General features: G+C 36.5%; 1 protein-coding gene across 1 annotated transcript in view; it reads left to right on the top strand.

The window, feature by feature from the left end:
- Window positions 1-13,683, top strand: part of LOC124550646 (serine protease snake-like) — an 80,027-nt gene that overhangs the window by 63,396 nt on the left and 2,948 nt on the right. The window contains exon 5 of the mRNA XM_047125373.1: window positions 10,200-10,477. Within this exon, the coding sequence (XP_046981329.1) occupies window positions 10,200-10,477 (278 nt within the window). The remainder of the gene's footprint in view (window positions 1-10,199; window positions 10,478-13,683) is intronic.

Below are 13,683 nucleotides of genomic sequence, written 5' to 3' on the forward strand. Positions count from 1 at the left end.
TATGGTAAAAAAAAAATCATTTCTAAAGAAGATAAATTTGTTAACATCGAATATAGAATTAAGTGTTACAAGACCTTTCTTAAGGTATTTGTGTAGAGCGTAGCCATGTATGGAAGTGAAACATTGACGATAAACAATTTAGATAAAAAAACAATAGAAGATTTCAAAATTTGGTGCAACAGAAGAATGCTGAAGATTAGATCAGTCGATCACAGAAATAATGAGAAAGTACTGAGTAGAATTGGGGAGGCAAGAAATTTATGGCATAACTTAACCAAGAGAAGGGATTTGTTGATAGTTCGCATTCTGAGACATGAAGGGATGGCCAATATTTCTGTTGGAGGGGGTGTGGAGGTTGTAAACCATAGAGGGAGACCAAGAGATGAATACAGTAATCAGATTCAGAACAACATAGGTTACAGTAGTTACTTGGAGTTGAAGAGGCTTGCTCAAGATAGAGTAGCATGGAGAGCTGCATCAAACCAGTCTTTGGACTTAAGACCATGATAACAACAACAACAACAAGTGCTCAGAAGCTGAACATGTTACTCTACAGAATAGAGATGTTGCACCACAGTGGGGATGTCTAAATATCATTGTGATGTTAGCATGAGACCATCTCTCTGATACACAACCCTGTTGTGCAGTGTGTAATCTTGAAGCTTTTCGTGAAATAGGGCACCAGGCATGCAGAAATTTTGAGGAGGCTTCAGGTACATTTTGAGGAAGAAAACCTTTGAAAGACACAAATGTATGAAGGGCATAAAACATTTGTAACAGGGCAGGTAGCTGCGAAAAGTGCACCCCACAAAAGGCGACCATGGACAAGCATCACACTAAACATTCATCCCATACAAGATCTTATTGGAAAAGGTCAGTGCTTAAACCTTTCAAACATTGCTTCTAGAGCATGAATAAGCTATGGAAGTGCTCAAGCCATCATTGCTTATAAGATCAACTACAGGAAATTGTCTACTATGCAATCTGATACTTTAATGGGGGAAAACAATAGGGAATTCAGTTAATAACTGTGGAACATCCTCAGTCCAGAGTCACGATACTGCATTACCCCATGTATGGACCACTGAAGGAACGACTTGGAGGACACTGTTTTGATGACAGTGCAGAGGTTTAGGAGTTCATGCAGAAGTCACTGTGCACATGTTGTTCTTCTTTCTTGGGTGGGGGGGGGGTTCATTAAAAAAGTGCCAATGTGATGGGAAAATTTGTAAAAAAGTCAGGACAGTATGTAGAAAAAAGAAGTGGTGTTCAGAAATGTAAAACTGAGCACATCACAGAACACAAATGTGTGGCATGCTGCAGCTACAATATCAATGAGAGATAAATGGAATCAGTTAACTCGTATAAATACCTGGATGTAATTATTTGTATGGATGTGAAATAGAGTGATCACATACATCTGCATCTAAATGGATACTCTGCAAATCACACTTACGTGCCTGGCAGAGGAGTCATAAAACCACCTTTACAATAATTTTGTATTACTCCAATATCAAACAGTGCGCAGAAAAAATGAACACCTATATCTTTTCATGTGAGCTCTGATTTCCCTTATTTTATTATGATGATCATTTTTCCATATGTAGGTCAGCATCAACAAAATATTTTCACATTTGGAGGAGAAAGTTGGTGACTTAAATTTCGTGAGAAGATCCCACTGCAATGAAAAAAGCCTTTGTTTTAATGATGCCCACCCCAAATACAGTATCATGTCAGTGACTCTCTCTCCCCTATTTCATGGTAACACAAAACATGCTGCTCTTCTTTAAACTTTTTTGATATATTTCATTAATCTTGTCTGGTAAGGATCCCAGGCTGTGCAGCAGTGCTTAAAAAGAGGATGGAAAAGTGTAGTGTAGGCAGTTTCTTCAGTAGATCTGTTGCATTTTACAAGTGTTCTGCCAGAAGCCTGCAGTCTTTAGTTTGCCTTCCCAACAACATTTTCTCATTGTTCTTTCCAATTTAAGTTACTTGTAATTGTAATTCCTAGGTATTTAACTGGATTTATGGCATTTAGATTTAATTGACTGATCGTGTAACCAAAGGTTAATGGATTCCTTTTACCACTCATGTGAGTGACCAATTGGCAATTTTCGCACCATACAGATCTCTTTTTCCAAATGTTTTGCAGTTGGTTTTGATCTTCTAATGTCTGTACTAGACGATAAACAACAGCATCATCTGCAGACAACCTAAGACAACTGCTCAGATTTTCTCATAAATTGTGTATATACATCAGAAACAGCAGAGGGCTGTGACACTATAATGGGGAGTGCCAGAAATCACTTCTATTTTACTTGATGACTTTCCATAAATTCCTACGAACTGTGACCTCTGTGAAAGGAAATCACGAATTGAGTCAAATAACTAAGATGATATTCCGTAATCACCCAATTTCGCTACAAGGTGCTTGTGTGGTACAGTGTCAAAAGCCTTTTGGACATCTAGAAATACAGAATCAATTTGAAATCCCTTGTCAATAGCACTCAACACTTTGTGAGAGTAAGGAGCTATTTGTGTTTCACATGAACTATGTTTTCTAAATATGTGTTGACTGCGCATCAATAGACCATTCCTTCATAATATTTGAGCACAATGTATGTTCAAAAATCCTGCTGCATACTGATGTTAATGATATGGGCCTGTAATTTAGTGGATGATTCCTACTGCCTTTCTTGAATATTGGTGTGACCTTTGCAACTTTCCAGTTCTTGGGTATGGATTTTCCATCAAGCAGGTGGTTGTATATGATTGTTAAGTATGGACCTATTGCATCAGCATACTCTGACAAGAAACCTAATTGTTTTACAGTCTGGACCAGAAGTGTTGCTTTTATTACGTGATCGAAGTTGTTTCACTACTGTGAGGATGTCTACGTCTACATTATTCATGTTGGCAGCTGTTCTTGATTCAAATTCTGGAATATTTACTTAGTCTTCTTTGGTGAAGGAATTTCAAACAGCTATGTTTAGTAACTGTGCTTTGGCACCACTGTTGCTGATAGTATTTCCATTGCTGTTCTGCAGAGAAGGCATTGATTGTGTCTTGTTGCTAGCATACTTTAAACACTACAAGAATCTCTTTGGATTACCTGCCAGGTTTTGGGACTATGTTTTGTTGTGGAAACTATAATAACTATCTCGCATTAAAGTCTGCAATAAATTTTAAGCTTCTTTGAAAAATTGCCAGCCTTGGAGATTTTGCATTTGTTTAAATTTGGCATGCTGTTTTTGTTGTTTCTGCAATGATTCAATAAAGTTTACAAAAAAGAATTCAGGGTCATATTTGGTCCCCATTTATACATATAATTTACAGCTGAGTTATCAACCTCCCTCCCCCCTCCCCCTCCCCTCTTCAAATCATAATATACCACAGATATCTTGATCAAAAAACTGTGCACAATAGTTGGTAAAAAGCACAGGTCACACCAGTCTATGAGAATGGTTGCAGAGAATCTGAGGACATATTCTGAAGTCACATGTAATGAGGTATCTCATCGAGAATGACTTCATCCACGCTAGCTAGCATGGATTCCAAAGACATCGCTTATGTGAAACATATCTTGCACTTTTCTCACATGATTTCTGAAAATCATTTGGCTTGCCAGTGCTTATTAACAAAACATCAATGATCTGACATCAAACCAAATTTGTAATGGGATTCAGGATTTCTTGTAGGGAGGATGCAGCATGTTATTTTACACAGTCATTAACAGATGCAGAAATAACTCCATGCATGCCCCAGGGGAGTGTGTTGGACCCTTGTTGAGTGCTTTATATAAATCGCTTAGCAAACAAAAGTAATCACAGACTTTTTGCAAACAATACATTTATCTATATGGAAGTGCTGTCAGAAAAAAGCTGCATGAAAATCAGATTTTGAAGAGATTACAAAGTATTGGAAAGACTGGCAACTCGCTTCAAATGACCATAAATTTGAATTTATGCACTTCACAAAATGCAGAAACGGAAAATTGTAGGACTATAATATCATGAGTCACAATTGGAATCGGACATTTGGGTGAAACAGCCTGTAGGTACATGAAATGGAATAATCACATAGGCTCAGATGTAGCTAAAGCTGATAGCAGTCCTCAGATCATGGATAGGATATTGGGGAAGTGCTGCCAGTCTACTTAGGAAACTGCTTACACAGTGCTCAAGTGTGTGGAACCCATACCTGATAAGACTGACACAGATATTGAATGCATACAAAGAAGGAAGCACAATTTGTTTGACTCACAGGAGAGCCTCATAGAAATGCATCTGAACTGCCAAACACTTGAAAATAGAGGCACAATTTAAAGGACCAGTATAAAGAGAGGAATATACTAAAACCCTCTGTGTTGTACCCAATGGTGCCATAAAGACAAGATTAGACTAATCATATTGTGCATTTAAGCGAGCACTTTTCGCACTCTGTACCCAAATGGACTGGTAGGAAACTTAATACTGTACATGGTATTGTACTGTATGTTAACCAGGGACCTAGAAATGACGGAGAGGCTCCATCCCCACCACAGTCGCAGTGGTCCGCAACCCCACGACAACTACCGCAGTCCACTCCACCCCTCTGCTGCCCCACACCAAACCCAGGGTTATTGTACAGTTTGGCCCTGGGTGGACCCCCCAGGGAATGTCTCACACCAGAAGAGTGTAACCCCTATGTTTGTGTGGTAGAGTAATGGTGGTGTACGTGTACATGGAGAACTTGTTTGCGCAGCAATCGCCGACATAGTGTAACTGAGGCAGAATAAGGGGAACCAGCCCGCATTTACTGAGGCAGATGGAAAACCGCCTAAAAACCATCCACAGACTGGCCGTTTCACTGGACCTCGACACAAATCTGCCAGGCGGATTCGCGCCGGGGATCAGGCGCTCCTTCCCGCCCGGAAAGCCATGCGTTAACTGGATGGCCAACTGGACAGGCTACCATACATGGTACTACAGAATGGTCCGTTTTCCACAAAATTCCATAAATAAAAATGAGTGGTTGTAGCTGCAGACAGTTTTAGGTTGGTTGGGTTTTCTTAAAACTGATACTTTATAAACAAAACAATTCTACAGAAAAAATATGCAGTTGACTGATTCCACTGTGGAATGCCTACCAACATAACAGAAACAAAATTTCATTGATACCAATGCCATATTTGTGAAAGGCTGAAAGTAACACTAAAAAATGGGAGAACTCACTTTGCAGCACCAAATTCTCTCTTTTCAGGAAACTCTCTCCAGGCCTGGTTAGCTGAATTATAGTGCAAGTTCACCTTAAATATTACAAAAACTAATAATGTATTTCATTATTTATGAAACACCAGTTTCTCACAAAGTATCAGTATCAGTACATCATACATACCTTGGACAATGTACAGTACTTCAGTGTGAAACATTTCTTCCATCACTCTCCATGGTGGCATACTGTTGCACAGTCTCTCGTGTGTATTTGGGGTCAGAAGTTACATGGTCCTTTGTAATATGCATTGAAGGAACAATGTAATGCAGTGTGTTACACCACTCATAAGGAAGGGGAACGTTTTGTCAACAGACCTGGATCAATTCTTATCATGTTAAAACGGCCATAATAATGGTTACCAGCTCCAGTTTGCCAGTAGAAATAAATTGTTTGTTAACATTAACTGTACTCTGCTCTTCAATCTCTTCCATCACCACTGCCTCTAGCTTGCTAATAGCACCGTAAACTTAAACCCTGCTGCTTATTAGTTACATGTGCACACACTTATCCGAAACACTTACTTAAACAAAATTCTATATAACTGCTCAGCTATGTTTCACATGCTGGAAGAATTGTTCTATAGATCACTATGAATCACAAATAGATATCAACAATATTTACTGCTAGACATCATAAACTGCACCTAGAGGCCCATGGCTTGCCTCCTAAGTGCAGATGGTCTGCCAGCCTACTTCTGAATTTCGTAAACTCCAAGAAACTCATGAAATTGTTCAAATACTGAGACACTTATTTGTAATTCTTTCTTGTATTCAGCCTTGGATTTGTCAAGCATACTATTATTCTCATGATGTGACAAAAAATTCCATGACCTCTTAATTTAGAAGCAGTGTAATGAAGTTGGCCAACCTTTAATTCTCTCTGCATACTTCAAATGGTTCATATGGCTCTGAGCACCATGGGACTTAACTTTCTGCATACTTCCTTCTGCCTTCTGAAAATTGTACAAAACTTATCATATCGCCTTTATCTTACAAAACATGAAGTGCAGGCCAAGTGAACATAACAATATTATTTGCCAAGAAAGTTACAGTGCTCTAACTTTTTCTAGGCTAACTGTGGTTCACTGGCTTCTTGGTGTAGTCTCTGTGTTGTGCATGGGTGGGACAAAGATAAAAAAGTTATAGAATAAAACTCTTTTTTCCTATAAATAAAAATACCTTATAACACCATCTTGAGCCTGAATATCACACAAGAGACACAATCTCAAAGTGAAAATGCCACCCATGTGAAAACAGGCAGTTATGGACCAGTATATTAAAAAAAATAAGCTCAAAGAAAGTTACAACAACACACTTACTTGGTTAAATTTCAAGCCATCAAATGCAGCAACAAGGCAGTTATTAATGGGCAGATGGATGAAAAAGGATGGAAAAAAGTGGAAATTGCGAACATTTCAGCAGAAGAAGGGCAGGAACCCACATACGGTGAACCAGCAAGCCGTATGTCACACCATGAATGCCATCCCTGGAAAACATCAGGATTTTTTCCACTAAGTACACAAACTCAAATAAGTGAGGTAAGTGGTCAGGCAAGAAATGATTTACTCCCTGTACATAATTTGAAATTACTCCATCAAAATGATCAGTCACTCTCAAATAAACTATATGAAATAGAAATAATGTTAAATGACCTAAAATATATTTCTGTACTGTCTTTACAGAACACTGGCTCAAACAAGATACGTTGGAGCAAACACACATTCCTCAGTTCAAACTTGCAAGCATGTTTTGTAGGAAAATATTAAGTCATGGGGGGTACTTGTGTATTTATTAGAGAAAATGTTGAATTCAATAGTGTAACTAAACACCATAAACTGTCCTTTGATAAAGATGTGGAACATTCTATAGCCGAACTACCGAGGCAAAATACAGTTATTATTTGTGTATACAGATCACCAGATGGAAACAAAAAAGTGTTTTACAATTGCATGGGGGATCTCTTGGATGAAATTCACTCTCCCAAGAAGAATATAAATATACGTGGCAACTAATATTGATTTCTTGAAATCCAATAATTTCAGAGATGACAATTTAAATCTACTACACTCATTCAACATCAGTGCAACAGTAACTGAACCAACTCAAGAAACACCAATCTCTGCATCTATTATTGATCAGATCTTGATAAATAGTGCAAATATGCCTATAACATACAAGTTGTAAACACAGGTTTTAGTGATCACAATGCTCAAATTCTTGAAAAAGAATATTTCAGGACACGCAATTCCCAGTAGAATACAACACACTGTAAGGAATTTCAGTACAAAAAATGTGGAATATTTTTGTTCACTCCTGAAGGGTGGAAGCTGGAAAGATGTAAATGACTGTAACGATACCAGTGAGAAATATGATAAGTTAATGGCTACATTCAAACATTTTTTAATGGCTTTTCCCAAGAAAATACCTACATCTAATTCTACTCAAAAATTTTTTAATGGCTTTTCCCAAGAAAATACCTACATCTAATTCTACTCAAAAGACAATAAAGTGGATTACAAAAGTGATAAGGATATCATGTCAAAATAAAAGGAGATTGTATGAGTACTCCTAGGAGAATACTAACTTGACTTTATTACATATTTCAAAAGATACAAGTGAATACTAACACTGAGTTATTTATAAAAAGAATAGAAAACGACAAAATATTGTATAATTCCAAAAATAAAACTAAAGCAACCTGGCAAATTATAAGGAAAGAAATGGGCACCAGGCCAGTTAATCACAGTAATATAGAGCTGAATATGAATAAAAATAAACTAATTGATCCCAAACATGTAGCTAGTACTTTCAACAATTATTTCTCTAACATAGCACAGCAGTTAATAAATACACACCTTGACAAACAGCCAGCCAGTCATTCAGATCAAAAAATGCATCCAAACACATTATTCATGTATCCAGCAACACCCAAGGAACTGTCAAGAATCCTAAAAGAATTACCTAATAAATATTCAGTGGGTGTTGATGAGAAACCAGATGCTATTATTAAAGTTAGTGCAACATTTCTTGTGTAACCACTGACAGACATAGTAAATTCATCTTTTGAGAGTAGTGTGTTTCCAAATAATCTAAAAACTGTAAAAGTAACACATTTGCATAAGAAGGATGCAAAAAGTGGTATTATTAATTATAGGCCAGTTTCAGTATTGTCAGGCTTCAGCAAAATTATGGAAAAAATGTTCCTTAGGAGATTAACAGTTTTCTTAAATAAAGAGAGGCTAATAAGCAACTCCCAACATGGGTTCAGAGCTGGGAAGTCAATGCAGACAGCAAATTTTGCCTTCTTAAATAATATTAAAGTCTGTGGATGATAAGCAACATGTACAGTATCTGGGATATTTCTGGATCTAAGTAAAGCCTTCAGTGTTATTCATCGTGGCATTCTCTTGGGTAAATTAAGTAACTGCGGAATTAGAGGCCAGTCTGAAAGCGTGCTCCTGTCGTACCTCAGGAATCATCAGAAGATTACAGAAATAAAACACAAAGATAGTGAAACACAAAAAATTTTTACTTTTTACAATGATGAGGAGAAAATAAAGTATGGAGTCCCACAAGGGTTAGTTTTGGGACTTGTCCTATTTCTGCTGTACATAAATGACTTGGCTCATAAAATACATGATGGAACCACTGTACTCTTTGAGATGACACTACTATTCTAATTAAATCACAGAATGAGGAAAATCTGCAAGAGGCTGCAATATCGTTATGCATACCGTAGTGCACTGTTTCAGACCAATAGGCTCATCATAAATTCTGAAAAAGCTGTGGCAGTTAACTTTCACACCACACACAACCTCCAGTCAGCAAACCCTGTTTTCACTATCGAAGAAAAAAATGTGTTGAAGGTCAGTCATACAAAATTTCTAGGCATTCATGTCCAAGCAGAGCTAAAGTGGAAGGTGCACCTACACAATTTAGAGACTGAATTCATTAGCAGCATTTTAAGGATCCTCACTCAGAATACAAGCTGCTCACCAGTGCTGACAATGTACCATTGTAACATACTGTCGCTACTTATGTACGGAGTAATTTTTTGGGGAATTCTACAAAAACATTTAAAATACAGAAAATGATTATCAGGGTGATAAAAAAAGCTAAATGCAAGAATTCCTGTAGACTATTTTTTAAAACTCAAAATAATACTGCTGCTGCCTTGCTTGCACATATACAAAATACTAATTTTCACAAAAGAGAGTATCTTAAAAAAAGGAAAATCTCTTCAGACGCAACTATGATATACACACATATGAAACTAGTCAGAAGATGAACCTACAAATGAACACAGTAGATACAAACTTATGCAAAAGAGGAGTGTATCATATTGGAAGTATGTTATATAACTATTTGCCTTCTTTCATAAAATGCATACCAACATTAAATGTGTTTAAAATAAAGTTAAAAACAGTTCTTGCTTGACCACTGCTTCTATTCTTTGTGTGAATTTATGGAACATCATAACAAGTAAACCTTATTTACAAAATTTTTCCAATTGTCAATTCATAATATAGTTCACATTGTGCTTATCATGTCACCTTATCACTTAATAACTGCTATTATAACATACAGAAGCAATGTAGTCCACCAGCCTACATTATTATGCATTTTGATTATGTCAACAATGCAGTCAAAATGAATACTGTATTGTAAATTAACTACTTTACCACTGTCCTATATCACACATACAAACAATGTACTAAAATGATTCTTGGACAAATAAACAAATTTAAGTAATAAAATTATGGAGAGAGAGAGAGAGAATTATCTGAATGACCTGTTGTAGCTAAGGAAGGGCTATTTTTATTTGTTATTGGTTATAAAAAATTACTGATAAATGTGGAAGACTGGAATAAGGCCTGTTGATAGCTTTAGATGAATATTTATCATTTTAAAATCAGCAGAGACTAAAATAAAATTCAATCTCTACAGTGGTATTGTGAGCCGTGTACGCCTGGGTGATGTTGACTTGACAACACCAAATGGTGATGATGAAACTGTGCAGTTGATCGATGTTGACAAGGTAACCCCACATCCCTTGTACCAACCACGAAGCAGGTTCCATGATGTGGCTGTCCTGCATTTACGCACACCAGCCAAACTTAGCTCACGTGTTCGTCCTGCTTGCTTGAATTCATTAACACAGCTGCCAACAAATCGGGTAATTATTGCAGGATTTGGAGCAGAAAGCAGTCGATCAACAGAATTTGGTAAGTTAAAAAAGTATTTAAAGTGCCACTTTTTTGCAAGAATATTATTATAAGAGGATGGCAATTAAAAAAAGTTAAAAAATTTTGTTTCTATTCAGAAAGCATCTTTGTGATCTACTTTTGAGTGTATTATTTGTTACTGAAATATAAACTTCTCTCGTTACCTACAGTCACCTAGTGGAAATCCAATGCAAATATTTCTTTAAATTTTGTGGTACATGTCTCCTGTATCTTTTCAAAAGCTTTCCCTATTTCATGTGCATTTTCTTCACTTCATTTATAAATACAGACACTGACACCCATTACTGTTTCTTCTGAAAAGTATAGATCTGTATCATGTATTTGTGTTGGTTAGAAAACATACATACATCTGTAAAACATAAAAATTATACTATATCTTATTTGCACATGACAAATGATATTCACCTTCAGCTACTGAAGTAGCAGAAGGTGGGAACATGAAAAGTTGTTTGTTCTCCTATGCCATCCTCTTTGTTTCAGAGGACGATTTGCACCTAACCTCCTCACTTAATTTGTTTTGTACATCCAACTTCTGTCTTCCCCTACAGTTTTTAACCTCTACAATTCTTGCAAGTAACATGGTAAGCTATCCCTTAATGGCTTACAGAAATCGTATTACCATGTTCTTCCTTCTTGTCAATGTTTCCTGCAGGTTCCACTCCTCACTGATTCTGCAGAGAACCTCCTTGTTTCTTATCTTATCCCTCCTTCCCAACATCCTTCTGTAGCAATAATCTCAAATGCTGTGTTTCTATTCTTTTTTTGTTTGTCCCACAGTCCATGATCCATAAATAGATGCTGTGCTCAAAACAAATGTTCTCAGAAATTTCTTCCTCAAATAAAGTCATATGTTGGACACTGGTAGGCATCTTTTTGTGAGTAATGCCCTCTTTGCCTGTGCTAATCTGCCTCTTATTTCCTCTGTGCTTTTTATGTTGTGTAATTTAGCCCCCAGTTTTGAAAAGTTTACCGCCAATCACATTTCTGCTACTCGTCATTATTTTCATTTTTCTTAGACTTTCTCTCAATCTGTATTCTGTACTCATTAGACTGTTTATTCCATTCAACATGTCCTGTAATTCTTATTCAATTTTACTGATGATAGCAATGTTATCAGCAAATATTATCATTGATATCCTTTCAGCCTGATTTTTAATCCCACTTTTGTACCTTTCCTTTATTTCTATTTAGTCATTTATATTTATTCACTATTGTATTTACATGTACAAAATAAATCTATGTACATACATATAGACGAACGATGCATAGCTGAAAAGTTACTGCTACATATTGACTGATTTTACTGAAGTAAGAAATATGCTACTTAAATTTGTATAAGAATGCAGAATTTGATGTCTACGTAGAAGGGTAACTACATACATCAATTAACAGGGAGTACATTTGTAAAAGGAGTTTAATTTTTCCTAGAAATACTTTGACAGATATAATTTCTGAATACAGAAAACACGAGGCAGAACCCACAGATCTGAGTAATATTCCAAAATCCATTAATGCTGTTGTAGTTGTGGATTATTAGTAGAACTTTCAGCTCTCTTTGAAATGCATTATAGCTTGGTATTCCTTTGATCTTCTCTGGCAGTGCACTGAAGAGAATTTTTGGTTTGTGTAATACACTGTATTGGTATATTGATTTTGTGAAAGTAATTTCTATTCCTTGTTTCGTAATTGTGAGCCTCACTGAACGATGTTGAAAACTCATGAGTCCTAATGGAATAGATACTCTCAAATATAAATTTAGATTGAAGGATAATAATTTTAATTTTTTAAGAATGCCTCTATATGATCCTTTGAAAGGAACACCTTTTATTAATCTTACATCTTTCTTCTGAAATATAAATTACTGTTTTACAAATGTGGCATTCTGTCACTGTTGCATCAATGCATACATTGAACAACAGTGGCAAGACTGCAACCCTATCTTACAACCTTTCAAATCTGAGCACTCTGTTCTTGGCCTTCCATTCTTATTTTTACCTCTAGGTTCTGGGATGTATCGTACACTGTCCATCTTTAACTGTAACTTACACCCACAAGGTGTGTTCAAAAAGTAAGGTGACTTTATATTTTTATGAAAAAATATTTATTTATTCATGTTGTTCCCCTCAGATACAATACACTTGTGCCAATGCTTCTTCCAATCCTTGAAGCACTTCTCACAAACACTTTTTGGTATAGCCTTGAGTACTTCCAGTGATGCAGTTTTTATTTCCTCAATCGCTGAATCTTTGTCCTTTCATAGGTCTCTTCAGTTTTTGGAACAGGAAAACATTGCAGGGGGACAAATCTGGTGAATATAGTGACTCAGGCATGACTGTGGTGTTGTTTTTGGCCAAAAAATTTCTCACAAGCAATGATGAATGAGCAGGTGCATTGTCGTGATGCAATAGCAATGAATTGTTTTTCCACAATTCCTGAGGTGTTTTGCATATCGCTTCTCATAAATGGCACATAACATCAAGGTAATAGTCATTGACCGAATGACCTTGAGGCAAAAATTCATGATGCACTACACCTCAATAACTGAAAAAAAACAGTGACTAAAACTTTGACATTTGATCGAACTTGGCATGCTTTTTTCGGTCTCGACTCTCTGGGATGCTTCCATTGGGATGATTGGGCTTTGGTTTTGACGTCATAACCATAAACCCATCTTTCGTCACAAGTTACGACCCTTTTGAGCTAATCACAATCATTGGCATCATTCAAGAGTTCTTGAGGGATGCTCATGAGACGCTTCTTCTGATCAAAATTGAGAAGTTTTGGAACAAACTTCACTGACACGCGTCTCATGCCTAAAACATCCAAAAAAATTGCATGACACGAGCCAAGTAATATGCCAACATCCTCAGCAACTTCTCTTATGGTAATTCGATGATTTTACAAAACGATTTTCTTCACAGCTTCAATGTTATCCTCTGTTGTTGATGTACTGGAGCATCCAGAGCGAGGTTCATCATTGGCATCTTCTCGGCCATTGTGGAAGAGCTTGTACCACTTGTAAACTTTTTTTTTTTATAACTTTGAGCAGACTCACCGTATGCCACTGTCAACATTTAAAGTGTTTTAGAACACTTGATTCCATTTTTCATACAAAATTTGATGCAGATTCTTTGTTCTATTTTTTATAATAATTGAAAATTGCTGAGCACAGTAAAACACTTCTA

The sequence above is a fragment of the Schistocerca americana genome, chromosome 1, assembly GCF_021461395.2.
Source record: "Schistocerca americana isolate TAMUIC-IGC-003095 chromosome 1, iqSchAmer2.1, whole genome shotgun sequence".
Lineage (NCBI taxonomy): Eukaryota > Metazoa > Arthropoda > Insecta > Orthoptera > Acrididae > Schistocerca > Schistocerca americana.